The sequence below is a fragment of the Eleutherodactylus coqui genome, chromosome 13 (assembly GCF_035609145.1).
Source record: "Eleutherodactylus coqui strain aEleCoq1 chromosome 13, aEleCoq1.hap1, whole genome shotgun sequence".
NCBI lineage: Eukaryota > Metazoa > Chordata > Amphibia > Anura > Eleutherodactylidae > Eleutherodactylus > Eleutherodactylus coqui.
In genome coordinates, this window is record NC_089849.1 from 67,234,545 (window position 1) to 67,262,257 (window position 27,713).

The 27,713-nt window shown below is 44.7% G+C and overlaps 1 protein-coding gene across 1 annotated transcript in view; it reads right to left on the bottom strand.

The window, feature by feature from the left end:
- Positions 1-27,713, bottom strand: part of CYGB (cytoglobin) — a 41,215-nt gene that overhangs the window by 5,968 nt on the left and 7,534 nt on the right. The window contains exon 2 of the mRNA XM_066587832.1: positions 10,680-10,911. Within this exon, the coding sequence (XP_066443929.1) occupies positions 10,680-10,911 (232 nt within the window). The remainder of the gene's footprint in view (positions 1-10,679; positions 10,912-27,713) is intronic.

The window sequence follows — 27,713 nt, forward strand, 5'->3', positions numbered from 1 at the left end:
GAGCTTTTATGGCTCAAGTCCTCTGCAGGGAATAAAAAATGTTTAAAAAATAGTGTAAATAAAACATGTAAAAAAATTACAAAAAAACACCTTTTTTGCACACTTTACCTGGTTTGTTAAAAAAAAAAGTTTAAATTTAAAAAATCCACATATTTGATATCATCCTATCTGTAACGAATTGTACAATAAATTGAACACACTATTTATCCTGCACAGCAAAAACCATTAAAAAAACAACTATAAAAATGAGATAAAATGCCTATTTTACTCATCTTGCCTCGGAATGAGGGCTCAGTCACACGGGCATTTTAACAAGCGAATTTTTGTGCGCAAAACTCATGCGTTCAAAAACTTGCATGACCAAAGCAGGCGGCACGCAGAAAAAAAGCAGACCTAGGGGCGTTTATCCGCACAAAAAGAGCGCTGCTCGCTATTCCCTGCTATGGCTGTGACAGCTGCAGCAGGAGATTCCTTGAATATGAAACCCCTGGATGCTGTCACATCCAGGGGTTTCATCTTCGGTCAATGGGGCTGGCGGCAGCTGTGGTGGCCCCATTGACATACAGAGAACACTGCGATCCTCTGCTACAGCTGTGAAAGCTGTGGCAGAGAATTTCTTCATCTCCGTGGAGAGTTCCCTTGTCACTGAACACCGTGACAGCACTGTCCCAGTATCTAGTATCAATGGGACTCCCTGTAGAGATGAAGAAATCCTCTGTCACAGCTGTGACAGCTGTGGCAGAGGAGCGCGATGTTCGCCCATTGAAAGCAATGGGCTGCCGGCAAGCCCTGCAGTGATTTCCGGGGAAGGGCTTAAATTATAAGTCCTTCCCTGAAAAACATCCCTAAAATGTGTGGAAAAATTAAAAAATATATGTACTCGCCTCTCCGCAGCTGCTGGGTCTTCTCCTGCACTGCTCTGAAGTGCTTTCAGCAGGTGGGGATTTAAAATCCCCGCCTACTGAAAGGGCTGCCTCTGATTGGCTGAGCACTGTGACCAATTAGAGGCAGCTCTCAGCTATTAAACGACAGTTGAGAGCTGCCTGTGATTGGTCTCTGCGCTCAGCAAATCAGAGGCAGCACTCACCAATTCATTGAATTCAATCAATGGCTGTTTTCCTTTAGTGTGGCATGTTTCCTGTATATTCCTATATAGTGTTCTGTGCATGTGTTTTCCCATGCTACTGATCACACATATTCGTGTACAAACTTACCTGTGAACTTTACATTGAGCCAGGATTATAGATGGTTAAGCACTGAGTCATTTTCTTGGCAGTTTTTTTGGGGGGTTGGGGGTTGCTATTGCCTTCCGCAGTCATCATTTTACTGACCTCTGAAGGATGAGTCAACCTTGATCCAGCTAACCAAGTGGGGATTAAATCAGCAACCTTCAGGTTGTGAGCGAGAGCTTAGGACTGCATTTCTGCTTCCTTAAAGGGGTTTTGTCATAAAAAAAACAAAAATTCTATACTCACCTATTCCTCCCTCGTCAGTCTCCTTACCACATCTCCTCCTCTCTGAGCATCTACAGTGCAACTGGAGTCACCTCACCTCGGGCCGCCTGGCTTATTTTGAAGTCGGCATTCCTCGTATTCTCTTCCTGCAGGTCAGTGAAGGTCATGTTCCTGTGCTGTAGCGTTCACTGCCTAGGAAGGAATTTTAATCTATTTCAGAGACAGCTCACATGAGCAGTCTCTGCAGTAGATCGGACTCCCCTCTGCTGGCCTGTGAACTGTGATATAATGTACATTGGCAGGCAGGTAGGAGACTGTCGGCAATGTACGTAACCTCACAGGAAGCAGAGGAATCAGCCAGCTGGAGGTGAGGTGACTCCCCCCCCCCCCCCCCCCCCCTTCACGGACTGCAAGAGAAAGGAGACAATAGGGGAGGTGAAGATCTGGTAAGTACACTGACGGGGAAGGAATAGGTAAGTATAGAATTTTTTCTTTTTTAATGACAGAATCCCTTTAACACTCTGTACCACATGAGGCTGCTGTTAGGATTTAGGGCTACTATTTAGGCTGCTATTAGGATTTCTGTCTCTTTATCCACTTACATGTTGCATGTGATATACATATTTTTGTACATGGTATTTTGTATTTTTGATACTCTTCTGTGCACATTCTATATTTGTTCAGTGCATGATATTGGATATTGATACTTACCTGTGCACTTTATATGCTCATTGGCGTATGGCGGCTTTCCCTTCATAGATCCCGCCATTGCTTCTCACTTCGCAGCTTGCTTTCTCTTTTACTATTTTTTGTATGAATTGGTATTTAATAAAAAAACTGATTGTTTATTTTATTCCTATATGTATAGCCTCTTTTACTTTTTATTATTGTGTGATCTCTTTAACCCCTTCCTACTGCAGCCAGTTTTCACCTTCCTAAGGTCTCATGTCAACAGGGAAAATCAGGCCCGCCGCGGATTCTCCATGGAGAATCCGTAGCGGGTCCCTTCTGCCCCGCGGACATGAGGCTAAAGATCAGAATAAACTCACCTGCTCCAGATGATCCGGCCGCGAAGGAAGGAAGAGCCGCATCGTCCGGAGCAGGTAAGTTTAATTCTGGTACGGTTCTCCCGCGGATCCAGACGGCTTCCATAGGCTTCAATAGAAGCCTGCGGGAGCCGTCCCCGTGGGAGGCCTGCATGAAAATGCAGGATGGGATGTCCATTTTTTTCCCGCACGCGGATCCGCGCCTGACGGGAAAAATGACATCTACAGGTATTTAACTACCTGCAGGAGTCCAATGCATTCCTATGGGGCGCAGATCCATGTGCGGGAGAAACGCTGCGGATTTTAATTCTTCTTTTCCCCGTGGACGTGAGGCCTAAACAAATTTTTTAAATCCTACATGTGTCACTTTAACTTTAAAATGCTTTTACTTTTATAAGCGATTTTGAGAATGTTTTTTTCAGTGACACACTGTACTTTATGCCACTGGTAAATTTTGGTTGATACCTTTTGCACTTGTTCCCCCCAAAAAATATCTAAATTTACAGAAAATGTTGAAAGATTTCCAATTTTCAAACTAAAATTATTTACTTGTAAGACAGACCATGCAAAATAATTAATACATAACATTTACCATATGTGCACTTTATGTTGTACCATTTGGAAAGATGGCATTTATTTTGGACATTGGAAAATATGTAATTGTACTGGACTTTTTTTAAAATTTTTAATAAAAATAACCAAAATCTATTTTTTTTAAGGGATCAATTCAATTCTGAGGTGACTTTCAGATATACTAGAAACACCCATAAATTACCTCATCTTAAAAAGTGCACCCCACAAAGGTTTCAAAAAAGCATTTACAAATTCTGTTAACTCTTTAGGTGTTTCACAGAGACTTAAGCAAATTGGAGGATAAATTTAAAAATTTCATTTTTCTTGCTGATTTTCGAGTTTAATATTTTTTTTCTGTGACATAACAGACGTTAGCAGATAAACAAAAGTTAATATTTGCTACTTTGAATCTACAGTTTATAGAAAATTCTACATGTGGCCATAGTTTGTAACATGACTCAAACACAGGCCTCAAAAATGAAGGCGCACCTTGTGGATTTTGGGGCCTCCCTTTCATTGGGCCAATTTTCAGTCTCATATTCGGAGAACCATCATTTTTATTTATTTTTCCGTCTGCAATGTTGTGTGAGGGCTTATATTTTGCGAGACAATGTGATATTTTCATTGGTACTAATTTGGAGTGCAGACAACACTTTTCATTGCGTTTTTAGAATGGCCATGGCAACTAACGGCATCCCGTGTTCGGATCGTGGACGTTGCGATGGGGTGAAAGTGGGTGCCCTATTCAAGGCCGCTAGATGCCGCTATCTGCATTTCCCCCTTAAGAGAGGAAATAACTGAAAATACACAATACAATATACTATATTAACCCCTTCCCTACTGGTATGTACAGTGCATGTTGGGAAAGGGTTCATATAGCACATTGTATTGTGTATTTTCATCTATTTCCCCCTTTTAAGAGAACTTAATTCTATACATTTATAGGCTGTAGTGACAACAGGTTCAAACTCTGCTATGAAGATGACATTTCTTTACAGTAAATCTTTGATTCTCCTTTTCTGTCAAGTTGTTAAAAAAATTTTCAACCATAAATTTCCAGAAAATTGCTAACAGTAATTTGGAATATTCAGGTTCAATAGGAGTTATTACACAAGCATCCTAGACTCCTGAATGGTGAATCTTCCTAGTCGTTCAATAACAGATTGTCCACTGCTATATCATTGCCTACGCGAAAACTTTATAAATGGGAACCATGACACAGTGCCAAATTCATCACACACTAAACACTGCAGGCCTGACCTACCCCATTAACTTATGGGCTTCGTTGAGTTCCATCAAGGAATCTCTGACACTGATGTAAAACGAGCCTAAGGACGGACTCACATGGCCTTTTGCGAGCAGCACCCGAGAAACTTAGGTGCAACTTGCATTGAAAAGCACACGGACACCCATTCATGTGCTGTCCAAACTCCATGGACATTGAACATTGGATGTCCTATCCTCATCCATGAAAACCATCGAGAATTGGAGATGCATTGATTGTTTGCACACGGGCCATTGGCCAAGCATGCACATGTATGGGCAGTGGAGAGGAATGGCTGTGGGACAAAATACTGTTTGGCTGACAGCTAGTGAAGGTGTATGGCAACCTTAAGAAGAGGACACAGCTCTAAATCAGCACATCCCAGAGGTTGGACCTCCACAAGCATGGCATGCTTTTAAAGTCAAGACTGGTCAAAGAAAAGGATGTCCCACCAAATTAAGTTACCCCCTATCCACAGAATAAGAGATAACTAGGTGATCATTGGGGATCTGACTGCCGGGCTCCCCAATACTGGGCTTCAGATGGCAACTAATTTGTTCGCCAATGCGCCCTAGAATTGGCAGATGGCAAATAGAATTTACATCCTTGTCACCATTTGCAACTAGCCTCCTGCCACTGTTACGTGGCTGAGCATGGAGAGAAAAAAATCAATTTCCAGTCTTGCATCCAACAGGGGCGCCATATGTCTGTTAGGAAGCAGGAAGAGAAGAAGTCACATAGCACCTAGGGAGCAAGGTTCAGTGTTCCAACCAGTCAATGTTATGGTCGTAGGTAGCATTACCCAGACCAACAATCTGCATCAATTTAGAGGCGGCTCTGCACAATCTGTTTTTTCCAGGGCTGAATCTTTGAGGAAATCAGCTGCCCTTCTGTGACTGAAGATGTCACATCCATATTGGGTGGAGAAATAGTGCAGACTACTTCAAGAGGGTGGAGATTCAGCACTCCTCTGAAATACAGAATGTTTAGCTACCTTATTTCACCATGGAGTGGTGGACATCCATCACATTACTGTGTTATCCGTGAGCTGTGTAATACAATAAGCCTCCTACTTTAAGGGCGAGCACCCACTGGCGTTTTTTTACCTGCGTTTTGCGTTTTGCGTTTTGCGTTTTTCCTGCACAGGCATAGAGATAACATGTATTCCTGTCCACTGGCGTTTTTTTTGCGTTGCGTTTGCGTTTTTAACATAGGAGCTGTCAGTTGCATATGTGTCCTTATTTTTCTCCATGGAAATTAATGGAAAAGCCGCGAAAACGCCGCGAAAACGCCGCGAAAAACGCCGCGGAAAACGGGCGGAAAAACGCGGGGAACGCGGCGAAAACGCTGCGTTTTTTTCCCGCGGAAAACGCAAACGCCAGTGGGTGCTCGCCCTAAGGCCTCCTTCCCACGAGCGTGACGGGCTCCGCAGCGTAATATTCCGCTGTGAAGCCCGTCACGGCGCCCCCCAGAGCCCCTATACTTACCTGCGGGAGATAGCGTGAAATCGCTTCCCCGCCCACCGCCGCGCGTCACCGCCCGTCACCGCCCACCACCGCCGCGTCACCGAGCGTGTCACGTGACGCGGCCGGCCGCGTCACGTGACGCGGCCGGCCGCGTCATTTGGCGTCAGATGACGCGCGGCGGTGGGCGGGAAAGCGTTTTTTCACGCTATCTCCCGCTGGTTACAGCGGGAGATAGCGTGAACGGACGGCTTCCATTGACTGCAATGGAAGCCGTCAGTGCGTACAGCCCGTCCTCACCCGCAGAAAATAGAGCATGCTGCGGGTGAGGACGGGAGAAATCGCGGTGCGTAATTCCGCGGTGGAATTACGCATCGTGAGCATTGTGCTATTAGGTTCAATAGAACCTAATAGCAGCGGGCAACGCAGCGGATTTTCGCCGCGAATTACGCGGCGGAAATCCGTTCGTGGGAAGGAGGCCTAAGGGTGCAAGGATTTGTATATATATATATATATATATATATATATATATATATCTCAAAGGGCCAAGTGCTTGGGATGGAGGTTGAATTGTATATATTCTATTTAACCCCTACATGAGACCCAACCTATGTTGCCACAGGAAGGAGTTCAGTCAGATCCCAGCCAGTTAACCCCTTGCGTACCTACATTGCTTACATTGAAAGAAGGGGCTGCATCTGTTACTCAATAGCCCCCCATGCAATGAGATCACAGGGTGCCAATGATTGCTATGGCAACTTATGGCCTAACACTGGCTTCCAGGTCTGCCAACTTGGTATTTACAAGTGGGCCACTCTGGATGTTACCTGTATGTATTCGAACATACCCTACTAAAAAGAAATCCCAATAATATCCTCTTTCTTAGACCAAGATACTGCCATTCCAAAAAAATAGAAAAAAAAACTTATTCTGGAAAGTATCTTGTTTACCACCCAGACTCAGGTGGCACCATCGTTCCAGGCGTCTGTGTCTGTTGAAACCATTTCCAGATGCGTGGCTGAAGGTGCCCATGATGTGTACTGCCTTTGACAACCATCCATCCTCGCCTCTGTTTGCAGTGGTGTCATGAACAACAAAACTGGACTGCTATGGATTGGTACCGGGTTGTCTTCAGTGACAAATCCAAGTTTAGTTTGGGCACTGACAATGGCCATGTTTGTGTCTGGAGACCTCGGGGTGAGCGCCTCAATCCTGCCTTTGCTGTGGAGCAGCACACTGCCCCCTGCTGGTGTGATTATCTGGGGGGCATCGCATACGACAGTCAGTCCCCCCTAGTAGTGGTACGAGGGACAATAACAGCTCAGCGATATGTTCAGGACATCCTGCAGCCACATGTGTTCCTCTCACAGCGGCTTCCAAGAGGAATGCTCGGCCGCACACACAAGGGGGTCACAGGAATGTCTCCACAACACTGTCACACTTCCGTGTATGAGACCATCTGGGACGCCAACTCCGACAGTCTACAAGTTTGCATGATCTAAAGGCTCAATTACAGCAAATGTGGACAAATATGCCGCAGGATACCATACAGAACCTGTATGCCTCCGTGTCCGCCAGTATGACATCAGATTAGAGGGAACTACACAAAAGATAGCAATTTTCATTTACAAAGTAGGATCATAAAAAGAAGACTCAAAGAAAAAGGCTGTCCAAGAACATTCATTAAAGCAGCACATAAGGGAGCTCCTATGAAACCACAAATAGCAAAACAACCTAAGAAAATGACATAAACCAGTCAACGAATACCCAATACTTCATCATGACCTATGATCATTCTGGCCATGTAATCAGAAGAATACTACAAAAATACTAGCACTGAAAAGATTGCATGGTCAAGTCCCTTATGAGATGAAAAAAGTGAAAACAAAATGTTAAAAAAAATATATTAAAAAAGTTGGAAACCCCTCCCCATTTTCCTGCATTAGTATGAAAAAAAACACACACACAATTGGTATAACCATAATGACCGGAACTATAAAGTTATCGCATTATTTAACCCAAATGATGAATGCAGTAAAAAGAAAAATGAAGCTTTTTTCGCTCATCGCTCCCACCCCCCAAAAAATGCAGTAAAAACAATCAAAAAGTTGCAGGTACTCAAAAAAAACAATTAAAGACTTAAAAAAGGCTCAGTCATATGGGTGTCGATGCGCCCGTGTGACTGAGCCCTTACTTCAAGACGGACGACTCCCCGTAGCGCTGAAAAAAAGAACACATGACCGGCAATGAAGCCAGTCACATGTTCTTTCTCCCGGCGCTGCAGAGAGATGTCCGTCTTGAAGTACGGCCGTCTTCTTCCTGCAGTAACACGGGCGCCAATGCGCCTGTGTGACTAAGCCCTCAATTTGGTATTACTGTAATCACACCAACCTACAAAATAAATCCAACGTGTCAGTTAAGCTATGCTCACATCTGCTTTTGGGGATTCTTTTATGGTAGCGGAAAATGGGAATCCACTGGCCAAATGGACTCATTTTATGATGGAACTGAACACGCTGAATGGGCCCCATTGACTACAACTAGAGATGAGCGAGCGTACTCGGTTCGGGTGTTTTTGCACTCGAGCACCGCTTTTTCCGAGTAACTGACTACTCGGCCGAAAAGATGGAGGGGGAGAGAGAGAGAGCTCCCCCCTGTTTTCCACTGCTACCCCCCGCTCCACCACGCCGCCCCCCGCCCCCCGAATCTTTTCGTTCGAGTAGTCAGTTACTCGGAAAAAGCGGTGCTTGAGTGCAAAAACACCCGAACCGAGTACGCTCGCTCATCTCTAACTACAACCTATAAACGGACTGTAACCTATAAAACAATGGGCTGCACTCTGGATGCGTAGATCATTACTGGGAAGAGAGCTTTGGATTATCTGTGTATATTTTTTTTAATGGGGAAGTGCGCTATGAATGTGTATGCTATATAATTTACGGTATAATACAGCAAGTATTTTTTATTTTAACATTAACCCTTTCCACTCCAATTGCCACTCGCACACTCCCCAGCTCTTATTTATTTTGGGTGCCATACAAAGGCACCCTATAACTGCATATAAAGTGTATAGCGCATGTTTCTAACAGTATGAAGGACAGAGCTCCAATATCTGAGGGTGTTCTGTATATGTATATTACAGTATGCAGGACAGCGCTCCATCGGAGCTATGCAGGGAAATCTGTTATTTCCGGGCTATGTATCACTATGGGAGCTGCAGAGCACAATGCCACAAGCTGTGCCATTGTGCTCTGCCTGCACAGTCCCACAGAGAACAAAGCAAGGGCTTTGAAAAACCAGCAGAAGATATTGCCGATATGCTGGCAATCTCCTGCTTCTAAGTGTCCTGCTTTGTTTACAGGTTGCCATAGAAACTATCGGCTTGTCAGAAGCAAGCTGACTGTCTCTGTGGCAGGGAGAGCTAGTGCTTAGCTGTCAGAGGACAGCCAGGAACCAGCTCTTACAGCAGAGATCAGAGAAAACCCTCTGATCTCTGCTGTGTTAACCCTATACATGCTGCAGTCTATGTGACTGCAGCATGTAAAGGGCTGTCACTGCAGCATGTAAAGGGCTGTCACCATCGGACCCCCGGAATGTGATCAGGGGGTCCTGATGGGTCCCTTTGGAAGTCCCCTAAAGGGACAAAAAAAAAAAAAGTAAAAAAATTATTTAAAAAAAATTATAAAAACACTTGTCTCCCTTTACTTTGTAAAAAATCAAAAATACAATCACACATGTGGTATCCGTGTGCGTCGTAATGACCCAGAGAAGGAAGTTAATACATTATTTAACCCCTTAATGACATGGCCCCTTTTTTTCTTTTTTCCCCATTTCTTTTTTTCCTCCCCCCTGTTTAAAAAATCACAACTTGCCCCGCAAAAAACAAGCCCTCATATGGCCATGTCAATGGAAAAATGAAAAAGTTATGGCTCTTGAGACGCAACTGCAAAATTAGTTGAAATTCAATGATTAGACCATTTTAAAAAACCTGCCCTGGTGGGTCTGACAGGGTGGTAGGAAACCCGCCACTCAAGGGGTTAAGGGATGCTACAGATACCATTCTCCCAATTGCCGGTGGTCCCACTGGTCAGACCCCAAGAGTCAGTTAGTTATCTCTTATCCAATGGATAGGGGGTAACTTATTTGGTGGGACAACTCCTTTAATTTATTCAATGTGCACAGAGAATGGGAAATTATAACATAAGTTTGGCAGAAATGCATTCATGCTTGGTAAAGGAAACCGCACCGAAAATGAATAATTTGCAAGAAACCAAGGCTAACAGGTGACAAGCAATCTGTTTTAGTCCTAGGCTTAGTCCTTGCTACTTATACAATTTAATAGCAGAAATTCTTGTTTAAAGTGTAGGTTTACTTGCACATAACTTCACTGTTTGAAATACGCAATCCTCAGTTACATTGTGTTATACACAGAGATGAGCAAGCACGCTCGGATAAGCCAGTTATTCGAGCGAGCCTCGCTCTTCTCGAGTAACTGCATTCTTGTCTGAGCGTGCTCGGGGAGAAGGGGGGGCGGCGGGGGGTAGCAGGGGAGAGAGTGAGAGAGATCTCTCCCCCCCCCGCTACACCCCGCCACCCTCCGCCCCCCCAAGCACGCTCAGACAAGAATGCAGTTACTCGAGAAGAGCGAGGCTCGCTCGAACAACTGGCTTATCCGAGCGTGCTTGCTCATCTCTAGTTATACACCATTCACATCCAAAGCTGCATTCAAAACCATGCTGACTTACTATTTGTGGTAACTGGCAAAATTTTAAAAGCAGCTTTGGATGTGAATGGAGAAAAAGACAAAAAGTAATGGAAGAAAAATCTAACACAATAAAGTAAACCAGAGCAGGGTAAACAGGCTTTTGCAATCACCCACCTTAAAGAATACAGGGTCCACCTTATGTTTCACTGCATGGCTTTTCCCCACAATAGCCAGGACTGTGGCCACCTTTTCTGGATCTGGAAGGTTTTCAACCACACTGTTGATAGCTCCCATTACTCTCCGTCCATGCTTGCGCAATTGAGCACTGCGCTCCATCTCAAGGGGGTCTTCCATGTCCTTAAACTGGCTAAAGTACTGCTTGGCTGTTGGGAAGTTGACGAAGAACCTTTATGTTGGAGGTCATAAAAAGTACAAAGGAAAAAGAAATAGATAGAATTAGACATTAGTGCAAAATAATAAAACACATGAGGACGAAAGTGCCAAAGCTAACAACCGATGGATACTGAGCAACGCCTTAATGTGTATTTTATAATGCATCTGGCAGTATCTATGAACTGTGCTGCTTCCCATATACAAATGATAATGCATGGTACTGTGTGACATTTGGGAACTGAACCCTTCCTTCGCTGACGTGATGATATGCCCTATTACTGATTGAGGGAACATTGTGAGACTGGGGCACATTCAGGAGGACTATCTCCTTGGCAAAATTATTGTTGGGGGCATTATTACTATCTGTACACTATCCAATTGCACCATTATGGTTGGGGGCATTGTGTGTGGCTCTAATTACTGGCAGAAGTACTATGTGTTCACAATTATTTTCTGGGGTTCTGTGTGTGGCACAAATTACAGTCAAGGGCATTTTCTGTTCACAGTTATTTTAGGGAGTACTACTGTGTTTCCCTGCAAATAAGACCTACGCAAAAATAAGCCCTACCCCGATTTTTCAGGATTTTCGGGCTGCATCCTCCCACTGCTTTCCGGAGGATTGTCGCGCGTCCTGCAGTCTTCGTTCGCCCACAGAAGATCACTTACTGGTTACAGGATTCATAAACCACGCCTCCAGGAAGCGATAGCTCTGAGCGCTGCTCAGCCAATCATTGCACCGCTTGATGAACCAATGCGATGGTTGTGATTGGTTCATCCAGCGCTGCATTGATTGGTTCTTCGACCGCTGCTCAGCCAATCACAGCTGTCACGTTGGAGGCAGGATTTATGAATTGGCTGATCAATGCCATGGCTCAGCCAATTCATAAATCCCGCCTCTACAACGCGACAGCTGTGATTGGTTCTTTAACTGCTGCTCAGCCAATCAAAGCAGTGCTGGATGAACCAATCCCATAACCAGGAAGTGATCTTCTGTGGGTGAATGAGGACTGCAGGACGCGCGGCAAAGCTCTAGAAAGCAGCGGGAGGATGTGGACCAAGCATGCTAGGTAAGTAAAATAGGACCCCTCCCCCCCCAAAATAAGACCTAGCGCCTCTTTTGGGGCAAAACATTTATATAAGACATGGTCTTATTTTCAGGGAAACATGGTATGTGTGTGTCATTATTGTATTTGTTGCACTAATTAATGTCAGGGGCACTGGCAAGCATTGCAGGCAAGTATTGAGGGTAGCAGCAGTCACTGTCATGGCACTAGGATGGGAATGTCAGTTGAGAAGGTTGGTAGAAGGGTGGAAAAGAGAGGAGACGAAGATGCCTAGACAGCAAACTCTGCAGAGACCAGACTTAGCTGGAAGAAGTCATCATGGCAGTCTGGGCAGAATGGCAGAAAAAATGAGGAAAGAGAAGATATTCTCCAATCAGAGAAGATATCATCTTTTCTATAGCTGGTCTCTAGTGACTTTAAATGAAAAAGTAATATCCATCCAGAGATGGTGTGCTACTGTCCTTGGTACAAGAAAGGGGGATTTGGTGCACATGAATAAGGGCCTGTGCAAATGATCTTTTAAGACCCTGGCAATGCCCCCTGCTGGATAATGGAGCCCACTCTTTAAAATCCATTTGCCCTACTGGGGCATCTGGGCAAGGAATGTGCACTTTGGACAACTGCTTATTCTGCTAAGAAAAGATCCGCTTTAATGCATTTTCTAATGTTTCATTAATGATATAATATTACATATCAGATAATACACAACAAACCATTGTATGTCCTATTAAATATTCTTTCTACAAAAACATCTCTTTCACAGTTTATGCACCATAATAAGTCATTATTCCAGATTTCCATAATTTATTCCAGTCCATTAAATGTTGCTGAATCGGCACAATATGCCTAGAAATGATTCCCATTCCACATTAAGATGCATATTCCAAAAATCTAAATTGCTGTGATTCACTAAAGTTACACTAACAATGCAGAAAACTCCTACATTTCTTCCATCACTATTTGACTGTGTAAACAATTTGTGGGTATTTCCACATGATTGCCGACACATTTGTTTATGAAATCACTTAAGCGGGCCAATAGATATAAAAGTTTCCCGCTGGATCATACTTATAATGATGGAAACCAATTTCCATTGGGATGATCATTCCCCTGCGTTTCTACTATATAAATTCCTGCCTGATTGCTTGTCGCATTCTATTCCTTGTATTCAGATTATATACCAAACTATTGTAAATTGCTCTAAACACATTAAAATGCCTGGTAGAAAATGATATCACAGTTCAATGACTATATAGCTAGTGCTAAAGCTGACATATGTTGGCGTGACTTACAAACTACCAATCTGCAATATAGGAGAAGCAGTAGTCAGGAGGTGGGTTCACATTTGTGCCCAGGGTTCTGTTTTCCTGCTCTGTTTAGGGAGCAAGACGGAACCAAACAGCGCTTAACGAGCCTCATTGACTATAATAGAGTCTGTTTGGTTTCCGCTCAGCTGTCCCGCTTTTTATTTTGATCCAGATCTATGGCGGAATCTCCAACCAGAGGTTCCAACACAAATGTGAATCCACCCTTATACACTCCTCTACACTGCGCAGACACCTGTAATTAGATGTCAACAGTCTATTGAATGGACTGAAGGGCATAGCCTCAGCATCTACCCACCTGATCCATTCCTAGTCGTAGGCTGAAAAAGGAGCCAGAAGCAAGGGCATACCTATAGGGGAGGTGCAATACTATGCAAACTAAAACAGCACTGTATGATATATAGGATGGGGCAAGCCCACTTGATCCATAGTCCTTGTAGCATAGATAGAAGAAGAAGAAGCATGGGCAGCACTCCAATTCAAAGATTCCTTTAATAACCCTTTCCAATCCACTGTCTGACCTCTGAAGACATTATGATTTAAGGCTGTACAGCTCCAATGTTGGAAGACGTCCATCGGGGTTCTCTTCCTGTATCTTGCCAGCCTCTCTGCTGTCGGAGCCTATCCAATGTGTCACCTTATGCAGTACTGGCTTTAGCCAGCAGTTAGCGCCGTTGTATAATGGCAGAAAAAGAGTAAGCCCCCTAGGAAAACCAGGATACAAATTGGATTGGAAAGGGTTAACACTCATGCAACATTTTCACTGATACTGAGCTCTTCTCACCTACTCAGCTACTCCATTGGCTTCCTGTCTGCATGGAACCTGGAAGACGCCAGCAGTGGTCACATGTCATTTATTGTGAACGCCGCTGCTCAACCAATCATAGTGCTTTCAGCAACCATTAAAAAAAAATCACCACTGAAGCCTAGAATTGGATGAGCGGTCATGTGCTCAATGAATGGCACATGACCACAGCTGGCTTCTTCCAAGCAGCGGGGATGGGATCTTCGACGTTAGATGGGGCGTCACTGTCTTTTTTCGTTATTTTGCTCCCTTCCCCTTTAAAGGGGTTTTCCAAGAAATAAACACATTGATGGCAGTGGGGGGTGAACAGTATATATAAAAAAAACAACAATACTCACCTCTCCGCTGCGGCGCTGTGTCTCCCGCCGCTGCTACAGTCCTCCAATCTTCTGCTTACTTTGGCTGCAGATGTCTCATGGTTGTTCATCCACATGACTGCTGCAGCCAATTGGAAGTCCCGACACTGGAAGTCGGCAATGATGTCCCATAAACCTGCCAGGGCATTTACATTAGAAGCTCAGGTGACAGGAATATGAAACGTCACCAGAAAACTCGATGACATCACCTGGCAGATGCCATGATGCTGGAGTGCCAGGAGCGAAATAACATTCTTGCACCACAGTGAATATATTGCTTTTAAACAGTTTTAGGAATGAGGGGCCCAAAAGTTTATAAAAAAATTAGGTTGGATATCCTCTTTAACTCCCCCTATAGGTGTCCTAGAATGAATGTCCACTAAGAGGTCTGCAAAAGCCATTCCTAATGCACATAGTCAAGTCAATAACTCTCATCATGGAGTTATCACTGCTATCATAGCTGGCATGCTACAAAAAATCTTTGTATATCCTAGGCATTGTATATAGTCACAGCATGGATAAATAATAAGAGCAAAAGTTAGACTGTTGCTAAAGTACAAACACGTTGCCTTGCATATTCTGATCTTGTTCTACCTGTTGTATAGTTGGCCATAGACACATATACATTATTGAATACAGCAGTTCTACACCAGTCCACTGTCAGACATATGACTTAGTAGCTGAGCTCTACGTAAAGGTGAGACAAACAAAAGCAGTGCTCACCACAGTTCCGCACTGGGTACAGCCGATGCCTTGTGAGCTTCCAAGTTGAAGTTTAGAAAATAGAACATCCAAAACATTTCGATCAGTTAAAACATTGCTATAGAAGAAAATCCAGATAGCAATCTTACGCGTTTTGAACACCTACCCTGGTCTTAACCATAGCTGTGACTAAGAGAGAAGTAAGTGCTCAAAACATGTAGCTGAGGTATCTGCACTTTTCGTATGGCAAATGTTTGAATCTGCTTAAATAAAGGGTGGCTTCCATTGACCAGATAGTGCTAGATATTCTACTCTTTCCACCTATGTAAGGACACCTATATATATAATGGCAATTCCAAGAGTGCTTTCACATCTGCTCCGGGGATTACGCTTTCCAGCTCCATCGGGGAGCAGGAAAAGGGAATTCCCATGGCTGAATGGTTCAGTAACTGGACGGAATAAAACAGAGTCAGGCAGACCCCATTGACTATAATGGGGTTCATCAGCTTTCTGCCCTACAGCCCGGTTTTGGAACAGAAGAAAACGTGCTACGATGGAATGTCGGGCAGGAGATTCCCTTGATGATGTGAAACTGGTCTAAAACCTTTTTTTGGCACAAATCATTTTAGACAAATTTACTATTGATTTGTGCCAAAAATCTGAAGATAGCGATGCTGTGGATTTTCAAATTTGCAGGATGCTCTATTTTTTGTAGAAATGCACAGATTTTCAACAAAAAATTCAATCATTCATTGGAATGCTATGAGCGATTTCCACTGTGAAAATCTATACCAAAATCCACATCAATATCTGTATGTGGATTTTCTTCTTGTTTTGTGATCATACCCTAAGGCCTCCCTCACACAGGGCGTTTTATACAGCGTTTAGCGCTGCCTTTTCAGCCCAGCGCTAAACGCTGTACAACACTCCCATTCATTTCAATGGGGCTGCTCACACAGGGCTGAAAACGCAGCGCCTCCCAACGCTGCTCTTTGACAGCGATGCATGTTCTATTTTGGGGCGTTTTTCAGCCCTGCGTCGCCCATTAAAATGAATGGGCAGCGGTTTTAGCACTGCTGAAAACGCGGCAACACTTGGTGCCGCGTTTTGGCAGCGTTAACCGCTCGCCGATTTTCGGGGTGAGGGCTTGTAATAGAAGCCCTACCCCGAAAATCTGTCCCAGCTGGCTAGACAGAGGAAAAAAAAGTAATACTCACCTAGCCGCTGCAGTCCGGGTCGCGGCCGCTGGTCTCTGCAGCTGATCCGGGCTTCCTCTGCACTGACAAGTCTATTGCCGTAGGCCAGGTTTGAGAACCCCGCCTCCGGCAATAGAGTGCTGTGATTGGTTGTCGGCACGCTCGATGCCCAATCACAGCCCTTCATTGACTGTCTCAGCCAATCAGCGCCGGCAAGCTCTGATTGGCTGAGACAGTCAATGAAGGGCTGTGATTGGGCATCGAGCAAGCACCGACAACTAATCACAGCACTCTATTGCCAGAGGCGGGGTTCTCAAACCTGGCCTCTGGCAATAGGCTTGGGGGTGCCGAGGAAGCCCGGATCAGCGGCAGAGACGAGCGGCCGCGACCCGGACTGCAGCGGCTAGGTGAGTATTGCTTTTTTTTCTTCTTTTCAGCATTCTTGGCTGCGTTTTCAGCCGAGCTGAAAACGCTGGCATAAAGTATGCCAGCGCTGCTGAAACGGGGCGGAATCTGCAGTAACGCAGCATTGAAAAACGCTGAGTTTCTGCAAACGCCCTGTGTGAGGGAGGCCTTAGAGACATTTATGACACACAATTAAAAAAAAAAAAGTGAAAAATTTGTTGCAGTCTCTCTCTAATAGCTGGGGGTGTACAAAGTGACTCCATATCTCTAGACATATACTCTTCATCAAAACAAAATTCCAGCCCCTAGAAGAAGTGGTCATTTTGCTGCAAAACTCGGCATGCAGTTACATCTCAGGCAGATATGTACATGAGTAGAGTTGTGGTGATTAGATGAACAGTCTTGCCATATGAGGCCCTAAAAGTGTTTCCACCCTTGGCCTATAAAAAGACTATCAGAAGCTACTTGTGTGTAGAGGACCTCTTCTTCTGCTTGTGTAGAGCTTGTTGACCACTAGACGCCTCCGAGTGATCAATCTCTTCCAGAGAAGAGATTTCTCCCAGTTAAGGGACACGTTTGAGAGGGGTACGTTATTGGGATGTGAGAAGCTGGATTGTCGTAATAAAGAACTGCTCGCCACCTGGGTCGTTCTGACCAGACTGTTAGGAGGTGTTGGGACCAGTGGATGCGTGAGGACACGCACACAAGGCAACCAGGCTCAGAAAGCTCTCTACAGATCACTGGTAGAGAGGATTGTCTAATCATCCGACAATCACAAGAAGCTCCCTTTCGTTGTCCGCCATCCAGAGACAGTGGGCACCATCATTACAGGCCCCTGTGTCTGTTGGAACGATTTCTAAGCACTTGACTGAAGGACATTTTGGCTTACAGAACCCACCCATCATCACCTCAGTTTGCAGTAGTGTCATGAACAGCGAAACTGGGACTGCTATGGGATGGAACCGGGTTGTGTCCCGCGACAAGTTCAGGTTTAATTTGGGCACCGACAATGACCATATTTGTGCCTGGAGACCTAGGGGTTAGCGCCTCAATCCTGCCTTTGCTGTGGAGTGGCACACTGCCTCCACTGCTGGTGTGATATTCTCGGGGAACCATTGCATACGACAGTCGGTCACTTCTAGTAGTGGTACGAGGGACAATGACAGCTTAAGCGATATGCTCAGGACATCCTGCAGTCACATGTGTTCCTCTCATGGCAGCTTCCAAGGGGCAGCAGGATAATGCCCGGCCGCACACCCAAGGGTGTCACAGGAGTGTCTCCACAGCATCACCACACTTCCGTGGCTGCCCGGTCACCAGATTTATCACCAATAGAACATGTATGGGACCATCTGAAATGCCAACTTTGATAGCCTATAAGCTCGGACAATCTTTAGGCTCAGTTATGCCGCAGTATACCATACAGAACCTGTATGCCTCCATTCCTTTCCATATCACTTCTTGCATCCAAGCTAGAGGTGGTACAACACGGTACTGGAGCCTCCCTTCAATGGGTCAACTTTCCACAATAAATTCTCCTTTTGCTCTGATATTGTAATCACTTACATATATCAACGTTACAATCACACAGAGAAAGTTCTTCTAGGTACTTGATTTTTTTTGACAATGAGTGTATTTAAAGATGCGACAAACTTATCAGCATTGTGTGACATTTGATAAACTTGCCACATTCTACACCGTAGAAAGGATAAAAGTATGCCGGAGAGCTGGCATTAAAAAATCTGATGATAAATTTCTGGCAATGTTACTCATTAGTGCAACATAAACAAAATATTTGCAAAGTTTCGAATGAAGGGACTTTGATGAGTTGCCTTATGAAAACAGACTCTCTTCTAAAAAGAGGGACTGGAAACCACCATATAGCTGTTATCATTGGGGTAAGCCTCTGTAGCCCATGTTTATTCCCATGGAAAAGTACAGCATAAATAGTCTAGCACATAATATATGGACAGGCCAGGTCCACCATAGTGGGATTTGCTAAAAGGAGGATTCCAACATTTGTCCAATGTACATAGGCAGTTGTTAAAAGTAATCGGATAACCCCCACCATGGTATTAACCTGTTTTAGGAATTAGATCACTATTGAATTAATCAAATGTGAGGTGTATGCAGTCACCCTACTCCAGTTCATAGCGAATGTTCATGGTTTGCTGTTTAAGCATATTATTAAATACCAGGTGAAAGCTTTACTTAAAACTGCACATACCCTTCACAGTAGTCAAACTAGTGTGTGCATGGTGACGATGGATTGCTGAGCCACAGTGCTAATACAAGGAGAGGCATAGAGGACTTGATAAAGGACGTGGTTTGGCACAAAGGGGTTGAGTACAAGTGGTGTGTGTGAGGAGCCTGCAAATGTAAATATTAGGCCTGGAGCTTGTCCATTGTGAGGGTGTTGGTAAGCTCGAGACCAGTCCATTGTGGATAGTATTGGTTGGCATGTTCATCACAAGAAAGGAGGTTGGCTGGAGGCCAAAGTGAGTGATGACAAGCCCATGATAAGGCTGCTTAGTGGGTCACCTAGCATGCTTTTTGTGGACCCATAGACAAGAGGTGTCATCATGGTATCATCTAGTAAGACTTGGAGAATGTTACTGAGGACAAGATGGAGGCTAATGGAGGGAATCATTGCCACTTAGAGTAATCGGTTGGGGAAGTCTTAGCCATGAGTTGTATGCAGCCTGTTGTTGGAGAGATTTTTGCTGAGTATGTTGTCAGTTTTGGCAGGTTTCAGCTCTGGGGAGTTTATGGGGGGCTGTGGGAGATATCAGCCCCGAGGAGAGACAACATGGTTTAGATTGTGAATGATCTCAAATCTAGAAGACCATCGCTGAACCTCCTAGGAGCTGTGTGCGAAGTCAGCCTACAGAAGATTGGTGACTAGTGAGAGATTGGCCACCCTGAGGTCTGTGATGGGGCTGGAAGGTTTGATCCAGTAACACAATATACTAAAAGAAAGTTGCAGCATTGGTTGGTTAAGGAAGGGGTCTTCGGAATAGAGCCAGATGTAGGGGAAACTTTTCTGTGTAACTGACAAAATTGTGCTGTGCAAGTTATACTATGAGTTTCAGTTTTCTGTGTTGAGTGTTAAGGGTTTGCATGAAGGTAACACTGATATGAGATCTGTGTAAAATTAACACTAACCTGCTCGTAGTTAGAGCAAAATTGTATATAGCACTATTTAAGCTATATTCAAAGAATGTTCAGGTAGGTATTTCACATCCAAGGGTGAATAATAACCAAAAAGTGTAATAGAACCACCTAGAGTGTATTGCAACCACCAAGTGTTGCGTGCCTTCTAAGAAAATAGTAACCATCAAAAGTTTTGTGCCACTGTTCTGTGAAGAAAGAAAAGTCTACTGCTTAACCAATATAGTGTGGGAATATTTCTTTAAAGGGCAATTCTCAACTACAGTCTTACAAAGGAATACTACAGATATTTAGAATGAGTTGAATATGGGAACTCATTGTATGAGTTGAATATGGGAAGTCAAAGCCCCAAGGGCGATTGCCCCCTTTGCTGTGGTTATAAGTTGGCCATGAAGCAGAACTTGCCATATCAGTCGTGTTCCATAAAAATGCCGGAAAACGTTACTTTAATCTTAACATATCATCTACTCATCAGATCTGATGGCCTCTGTCTTCTACTGCAGCTCCACCCCATTCAGTTGCAATACTAGATACAACCCATGAGTTAGAGTGCCACTGTTCCTAGGAAAAATGATTTTTTTTCTAATGTCACAAGAAAAAGTATCACGTGTAACCATGTGAACCGAATGATTCTGATTGATTCCCATGAAAATCGCTGCAGTAACCTGTAGTCACTATTCTAACTGCAATAATCACTATAATGAAATTAGTCTGTGTTACAAATTTGTAGCCAACACAAATTGTAGCTAACAGAAATGTTTGGCATCTTTTTAAAGAAAATTGCTAATCTCTGTACAAGCGTATGTAATCTTTGTAATAATCAGGCTGAGCTTTGCCGTATCAAATTGGACCTTCATAGAGTCAACTATGATATTCTGAGGCCTCTTTCAAACGGGCGCTGCAATTTTCGACCGTCCGAATCGTGGCCGAAAATCACATGAACAAGAGGACGCCATGACCAAGTTGCAACTGCATCTCCCTTTTTCTTCCCCTTTCAGACAGCTGGGTGCAGCGCGTATACGCCGCAGCCCGGAATACCAACGGCTTGGGGGACGGAGTTCAACTCTGCTAAACACCCTCTCCGCCCCTAGCTAGCTGCCGGAAAGGGTAGGGCAGGAGCCTAGCAGAGCTAGTATGCTAAACTCCCTCCTCCTAACTGGAGAGGGGGAGGGAGTTTAGCACACTAGCTCTGCTAAGTTCCCGACCCTCCCCCTTGCCGGCACCTGGCAAGGGGTGGAGAGGGGTAGGAAGTTTAGCAGAGCTGAACGTCTGACAGTATTCTGGGCATATTCACGCCGTCTGAAAGGGTGAGAAAATGGGAGATGCAGCTGCGACTTGGTCATGGCTGCCTCTCATTCATGCGATTTTTGGCGGCGATTCAGGTGAAAATCGTAGTGCCCGTGTGAAAGAGCTTAGGGATAATATTTGGTCTGCAGCAAGAAGAAAGGGGGGGAAAAAAGATTCCATATGAGGACAACACTTATCCATGTGCCCTAATAGTTTAAAATATAGAGGTCACAGAAAACCCTTTTAGTAACTTAATTAAAAATAGCATTGCGAAATAGCCCATTGAGTAAAACCATGGCTAGCCCAAATGTTTAAGATGTATAACAAGACGTATAGGTCACAGTTAAAAATAGAATCTGCTGTCTGGTTATCAGGATTGGAAGACACATGGAAGTAGTTTGTTGTCCAAATAGAACATCTCCCAGCAAACCAAGTCTGGAGAGAGTCCATAAAGTTCAACCTTTCAAAGAACCCACTGTCTATTGTCACTGATCCAGGAGACAAAACAACAACATTAAAGCCGTTTCCAACTGGCCTCATGATCGGAAGAATTCTTATGTGACTTCTCCAAAATGGAGTCAACATGGCCCTAAGGGCAAATGTTAATGTACTTAGCATTTAAAGAAGGTCCAAGAAACATCAAAACTAAAAAGTAATATTACTACCATTGCAGCTTTTAAGGTTGTAGATTAAGACTAAGGATGTCCTATTCAGATTTTCTTGAGGTCAGAACGTTGTCAGGAGTTTTTCTACCAGGTCCCCATCTTCAAGTCCCACAACCGCGCACCTATACATTTCTCTAAGGCCTCGTACACACGAGCGCGGTTTTAACACATTATAGGCGTGTGAAAAGATTGCGTCTAATAAAACCAATGGTTTCCTATAGAAACGTTCAGATGAAGTAATTGTAGATGCGCTAAAAGCTCACATTTATCAAAGATAGAACGTGCGACTGTAAAGCTCACATCTAATGTCCATGTTGTCAGAAAAGATAGCACCTGACCTATCTTTGGTGCGAGCTTCGCAGGAGTTTCCATAGACTCCTATGGGAGCTAGATAACACGCACTACGCAGCTCCCGATCGTGTGAATGGGCAATTTCCCTGCTAATTAATCTCGAGACTTAGTAGCTGGAAATCAGCCATTCACACGAATTTTGCACGAATGGGATGCAATTTTTTTAGTGTGGCTATTTGAGCGCAAAAACAGAGCTTGTGTGAAGGTCTAAGATTGTAGTGTCTTTTAGTTCAATAACATAGAAAAACCTTCAACCATCAAAGATAAATGTTCCAATAGTTTGGGTAGATTTCCAGCAGTTGATATTGATTGTTGTTAGTTCTGTAGACAAAAGCGTTATTTGATTCATTGGAAAATGACTTAGATTGTTCATTATGGTTATTTATAACCAGCTTTCAAGATCTCCTTGAAATTGTCTTGGTTGTTTCCACTGAAAAAACACTAGAAAATGACAAATCATCTACAAGAAATGCATACGTTATCATGGAACCCTATCAAGACATTAATTAGGAAATGCACAAAATATGTCAAGGCATAAAACTTGGAAAGACCAGGAAGTCCCTTCAAAGTTGACCAAAGGACAAGGAGAAAGTTAAAGGTCAGGCCCTGCTTTTGAGAAATGACTCTTCTGTTCAACACATATTTGGACTGACAAGTAGACTAGCAAGATGGAAGCCATTTCTCAGGGATACCTATCAAAATTCTAGAAAATGCATTCAACCCATACAACGCATGTGACACAGGGCTTCAGTACAGACAGACAGGAGAGTGAGCAAAGAGCTTTTTTGAATACTTAGATATCTATAGCTAAATCCACTTCTGCCTTCCAAAATGATAACTTATAACACACAAAGCATAGCTTTTGGCCATAATTCCTAATTTCTCCATTAATACCCTTGTTCTCCACTACTAAACATGCATGGCATTTCAAATGGCAGCTAGATACTTCCAGCTTCATTTATCTGAAGGTGAACACAAAAAGCTTGGATGAAAAATAATCCATGCCGTTGAACCTGAATTGTTCAGGATCAGATGACAACAATCTATTGTCTACAGTATACAAACAGATTCCAGCAGCACTCAATATATCTGCCAATCTTGCAGGGGTGAAGATATTCAAGCTCATGCAAAGCCACTTCCACTGAGACCATGGACCTCGGGTCCCATCCAATGTCCACCAAATTGTAAAGATACGTAGCAGCATCAAAGGTGTAAAATAAATGTACTTCTTTATTGCTCCATGTTAAAAGCAGAACAGGCAACGTTTCAACAAGCCTTGACAAAGAGTAAATGTTGAAACGTTGCCTGTTCTGCTTTTAACATGGAGCAATAAAGAAGTACATTTATTTTACACCTTTGATGCTGCTACGTATCTTTACAATTTGGTGAACAATATATTGTCTATCGCTAGTTTAAAGGATGATATATGAGATAACTTCTCAGGTTATTTAAAACATTTTTTTGAGAAAGGGGGATACATTTCTAATTTCCAGGTTTAGTTGGTTTCAAGGTGACAAAGGGTGCACAAATGACAAAATGTATCTTTACAAAAACATTTATTATCAGAGGAATTTTTGGTGTCCCTTTTTTTGCATGATGTTGATAATTTTTCTGTTTTTTAAATGTGTTTTCAGATGTTCCTACACTTTTTACACCACCCAACTACTGCAGCGAAATTGCTCAAAACTTTAAGAAACTTTTTAAGATGTCTTATTTGATAAATCTCTCTAAAGAACTCATGCAACTCAACCCGCTCCAATCCTGCCCCCTTTTCTAGATACTTTTGAAAAGTGTCCAATGAGTCTTAATATCTGTTCTTTTTAGTGCAGTTCAGTAGCATATTTATCTAAATTGATTTGCACCAAAAAGAAAGTGCAACTTACTGTATGCCAAAATTTTGGTGCAACACGAATAGTAAATGTACCCAATTGTATCCATCAACAACAGTATATACTACAAAGTTCCTTTAGTACCACAAGCTGTTCACAGGTCATCCCCCCCGGTCCCTTTTTTCTTAAAGAGTTTTGAGCTCACTAAGGTTTATACCCCCAAAGATAGATTTGCATAAAATACATGCTGTACTTTGAGTATCCTATGCTATGTCATCTTTAATAAATGAATCAGTCAGCTCCATTTCCACTTCTAGTCTTGCAATCTTGCAAGATGCTGACTACCAGATGCTCAAAGAGTTTAATTACCATTAGAGATGTAACTTAAAGCTGCTAGGCCCCAGTGCAAAATTTGGAACTGGGCCCCCAACTATAAAGCTTCATTGATAGTATTGGTTTGCAATATGGGGAAGAGAGACTTTATGGGCCCACTAGTGCTCCAGGGCCTGGGTGCGACCGCACCCTCTATACGTATGCCAGTGACTGCCGTATATAATATTGCTAGAGTTGCATTTACCAAGAAACAAATAGTCATCTAACTAGTGTAGCAGGGAGTCCAACATAGCATGGATAGGTCCAACCTGAGATAGTCCTCTTTATCTTTGTAGTTCCCATAGCAGCCTTTATTGCCTGTTATCTTGAAGTCCCTGTTGAGTCCCTAGGCTCCTCAATAGTATAGAAAACTGGTAAGTATTGAAAAAATGAATGTTCTTCTAGCCTCCGTTTCTTGTAGCTCTTCTTCAGGCCCCCTTCTTTAGAATACAGTTGGTGGGTAGACCAAGGTGAGTGATGTCACCAGCTTTGCCTATCTACTCCATTCACATAAATAGTGCTGACACCTAATTACAGATGTCAACAGTCCCAAACTAGTGCTTCCCATATAGTGTCACTGGAGGGAAGTAATAGTCTAAAAGTCATAGCCTCCAGCAAGGTCCTACAGGAGTATGGGTGCACTCACATGAGCAAAGTTTGGCTGCGTATTATATACGTAATATGCATATTCACTGCATAAACTATAATGTTGCGTATTATACACCAAAATAGGATATGCTGCGTTTTCTTTTAAGTGCGTAATACGTACGTGTGAGAAACGAAGGTCTGAATGGCCCAATGTAAATCTTCCTCTTTACACAAGGTAACAGGCAGCTGACCAGTATTATTATACTTGCATAGAAGATACCATCAGCCAACAAACCAGTGTTTGTTCATTTGTCTGCTGACTGTTTGTCTTTTTACAAGACTTGATGATTAAACACACAAATGTACAGGGGAATGTTCCTACCAGATAACCTGGCAATGTAACAGACCCCTAAACTCATACACACCACTTCCCATCTCCTTCACTTTCACCTAGGATGAAGCCCCCACTCAAACACTCAGTCGAGAAGAATGAGAAATGCCAGGCTCACAGCTCCCATGTACCTTCAGCTTCCTCCCTGCTCCTCAGTCACAACCCACCCCCCCCATGTACCCTCTGCTTCCTCCCTGCTCCTCAGTCACAGCCCCACATGTACCCTCAGCTTCCTCCCTGCTCCTCAGTCACAGCCCCGCATGTACCCTCAGCTTCCTCTCTGCTCCTCAGTCACAGCCCCCCCTGTACCCTCAGCTTCCTCCCTGCTCCTCAGTCACAGCCCCCGTGTACCCTCAGCTTCCTCCCTGCTCCTCAGTCACAGCCCCCCAGGTACCCTCAGCTTCCTCCATGATCTTCAGTCACAGTCCCCCATGTACCCACAGCTTCCTCCCTGATCCTCAGTCACAGCCCCCCATGTACCCTCAGCTTTCTCCCTGCTCCTCAGTCACAACCCTCCATGTACCTTTGGCTTCCTCTCTGCTCCTCAGTCATAGCCCCCATGTACCCTCAGCTTCCTCCCTGCTCCTCAGTCACAGCCCCCCATGTACCCTCAGCTTCCTCTCTGCTCTTCAGTCACAGCCACCATGTACCCTCAGCTTCCTTCCTGCTCCTCAGTCACAGCCCCCCATGTACCCTCAGCTTCCTCTCTGATCCTCAGTCACAGCCCCCCATGTAGTCACAGCCCACATGTACCCTCAGCTTTCTCCCTGCTCCTCAGTCACAGCCCCCATGTACCCTCAGCTTCCTCTCTGCTCCTCAGTCACAGCCCCCCATGTACCCTCAGCTTCCTCCCTGCTCCTCAGTCACCCCCACCCCATGTACCTCCTCTTTCTCTCTGCTCCTCAGTCACAGCTCCCCATGTACCCTCAGCTTCCTCCCAGCTACTCAGTCACAGCTCCCCATGTACCCTCAGCTTTCTCCCTGCTCTTCAGTCACAGCCCCGCATGTACCCTCAGCTTCCTCTCTGCTCCTCAGTCACAGCCCCCCCTGTACCCTCAGCTTCCTCCCTGCTCCTCAGTCACAGCCCCCGTGTACCCTCAGCTTCCTCCCTGCTCCTCAGTCACAGCCCCCCAGGTACCCTCAGCTTCCTCCATGATCTTCAGTCACAGTCCCCCATGTACCCACAGCTTCCTCCCTGATCCTCAGTCAAACCCCACCATGTACCCTCAGCTTTCTCCCTGCTCCTCAGTCATAACCCTCCATGTACCTTTGGCTTCCTCTCTGCTCCTCAGTCATAGCCCCCATGTACCCTCAGCTTCCTTCCTGCTCCTCAGCCACAGCCCCCCATGTACCCTCAGCTTCCTCTCTGATCCTCAGTCACAGCCCCCCATGTAGTCACAGCCCACATGTACCCTCAGCTTTCTCCCTGCTCCTCAGTCACAGCCCCCGATGTACCCTCAGCTTCCTCCCTGCTCCTTAGTCACAGCCCCCCATGTACCCTCAGCTTCCTCCCTGCTACTCAGTCACAGCTCCCCATGTACCCTCAGCTTCCTCCCTGCTACTCAGTCACAGCTCCCCATGTACCCTCAGCTTCCCCCCAGCTACTCAGTCACAGCTCCCCATGTACCCTCAGCTTTCTCCCTGCTCTTCAGTCACAGCCCCCCATGTACCCTCAGCTTCCTCTCTGCTCCTCAGTCACAGCCCCCCCTGTACCCTCAGCTTCCTCCCTGCTCCTCAGTCACAGCCCCCGTGTACCCTCAGCTTCCTCCCTGCTCCTCAGTCACAGCCCCCCAGGTACCCTCAGCTTCCTCCATGATCTTCAGTCACAGTCCCCCATGTACCCACAGCTTCCTCCCTGATCCTCAGTCACAGCCCCCCATGTACCCTCAGCTTTCTCCCTGCTCCTCAGTCACAACCCTCCATGTACCTTTGGCTTCCTCTCTGCTCCTCAGTCATAGCCCCCATGTACCCTCAGCTTCCTCCCTGCTCCTCAGTCACAGCCCCCCATGTACCCTCAGCTTCCTCTCTGCTCTTCAGTCACAGCCACCATGTACCCTCAGCTTCCTTCCTGCTCCTCAGTCACAGCCCCCCATGTACCCTCAGCTTCCTCTCTGATCCTCAGTCACAGCCCCCCATGTAGTCACAGCCCACATGTACCCTCAGCTTTCTCCCTGCTCCTCAGTCACAGCCCCCATGTACCCTCAGCTTCCTCTCTGCTCCTCAGTCACAGCCCCCCATGTACCCTCAGCTTCCTCCCTGCTCCTCAGTCACCCCCACCCCATGTACCTCCTCTTTCTCTCTGCTCCTC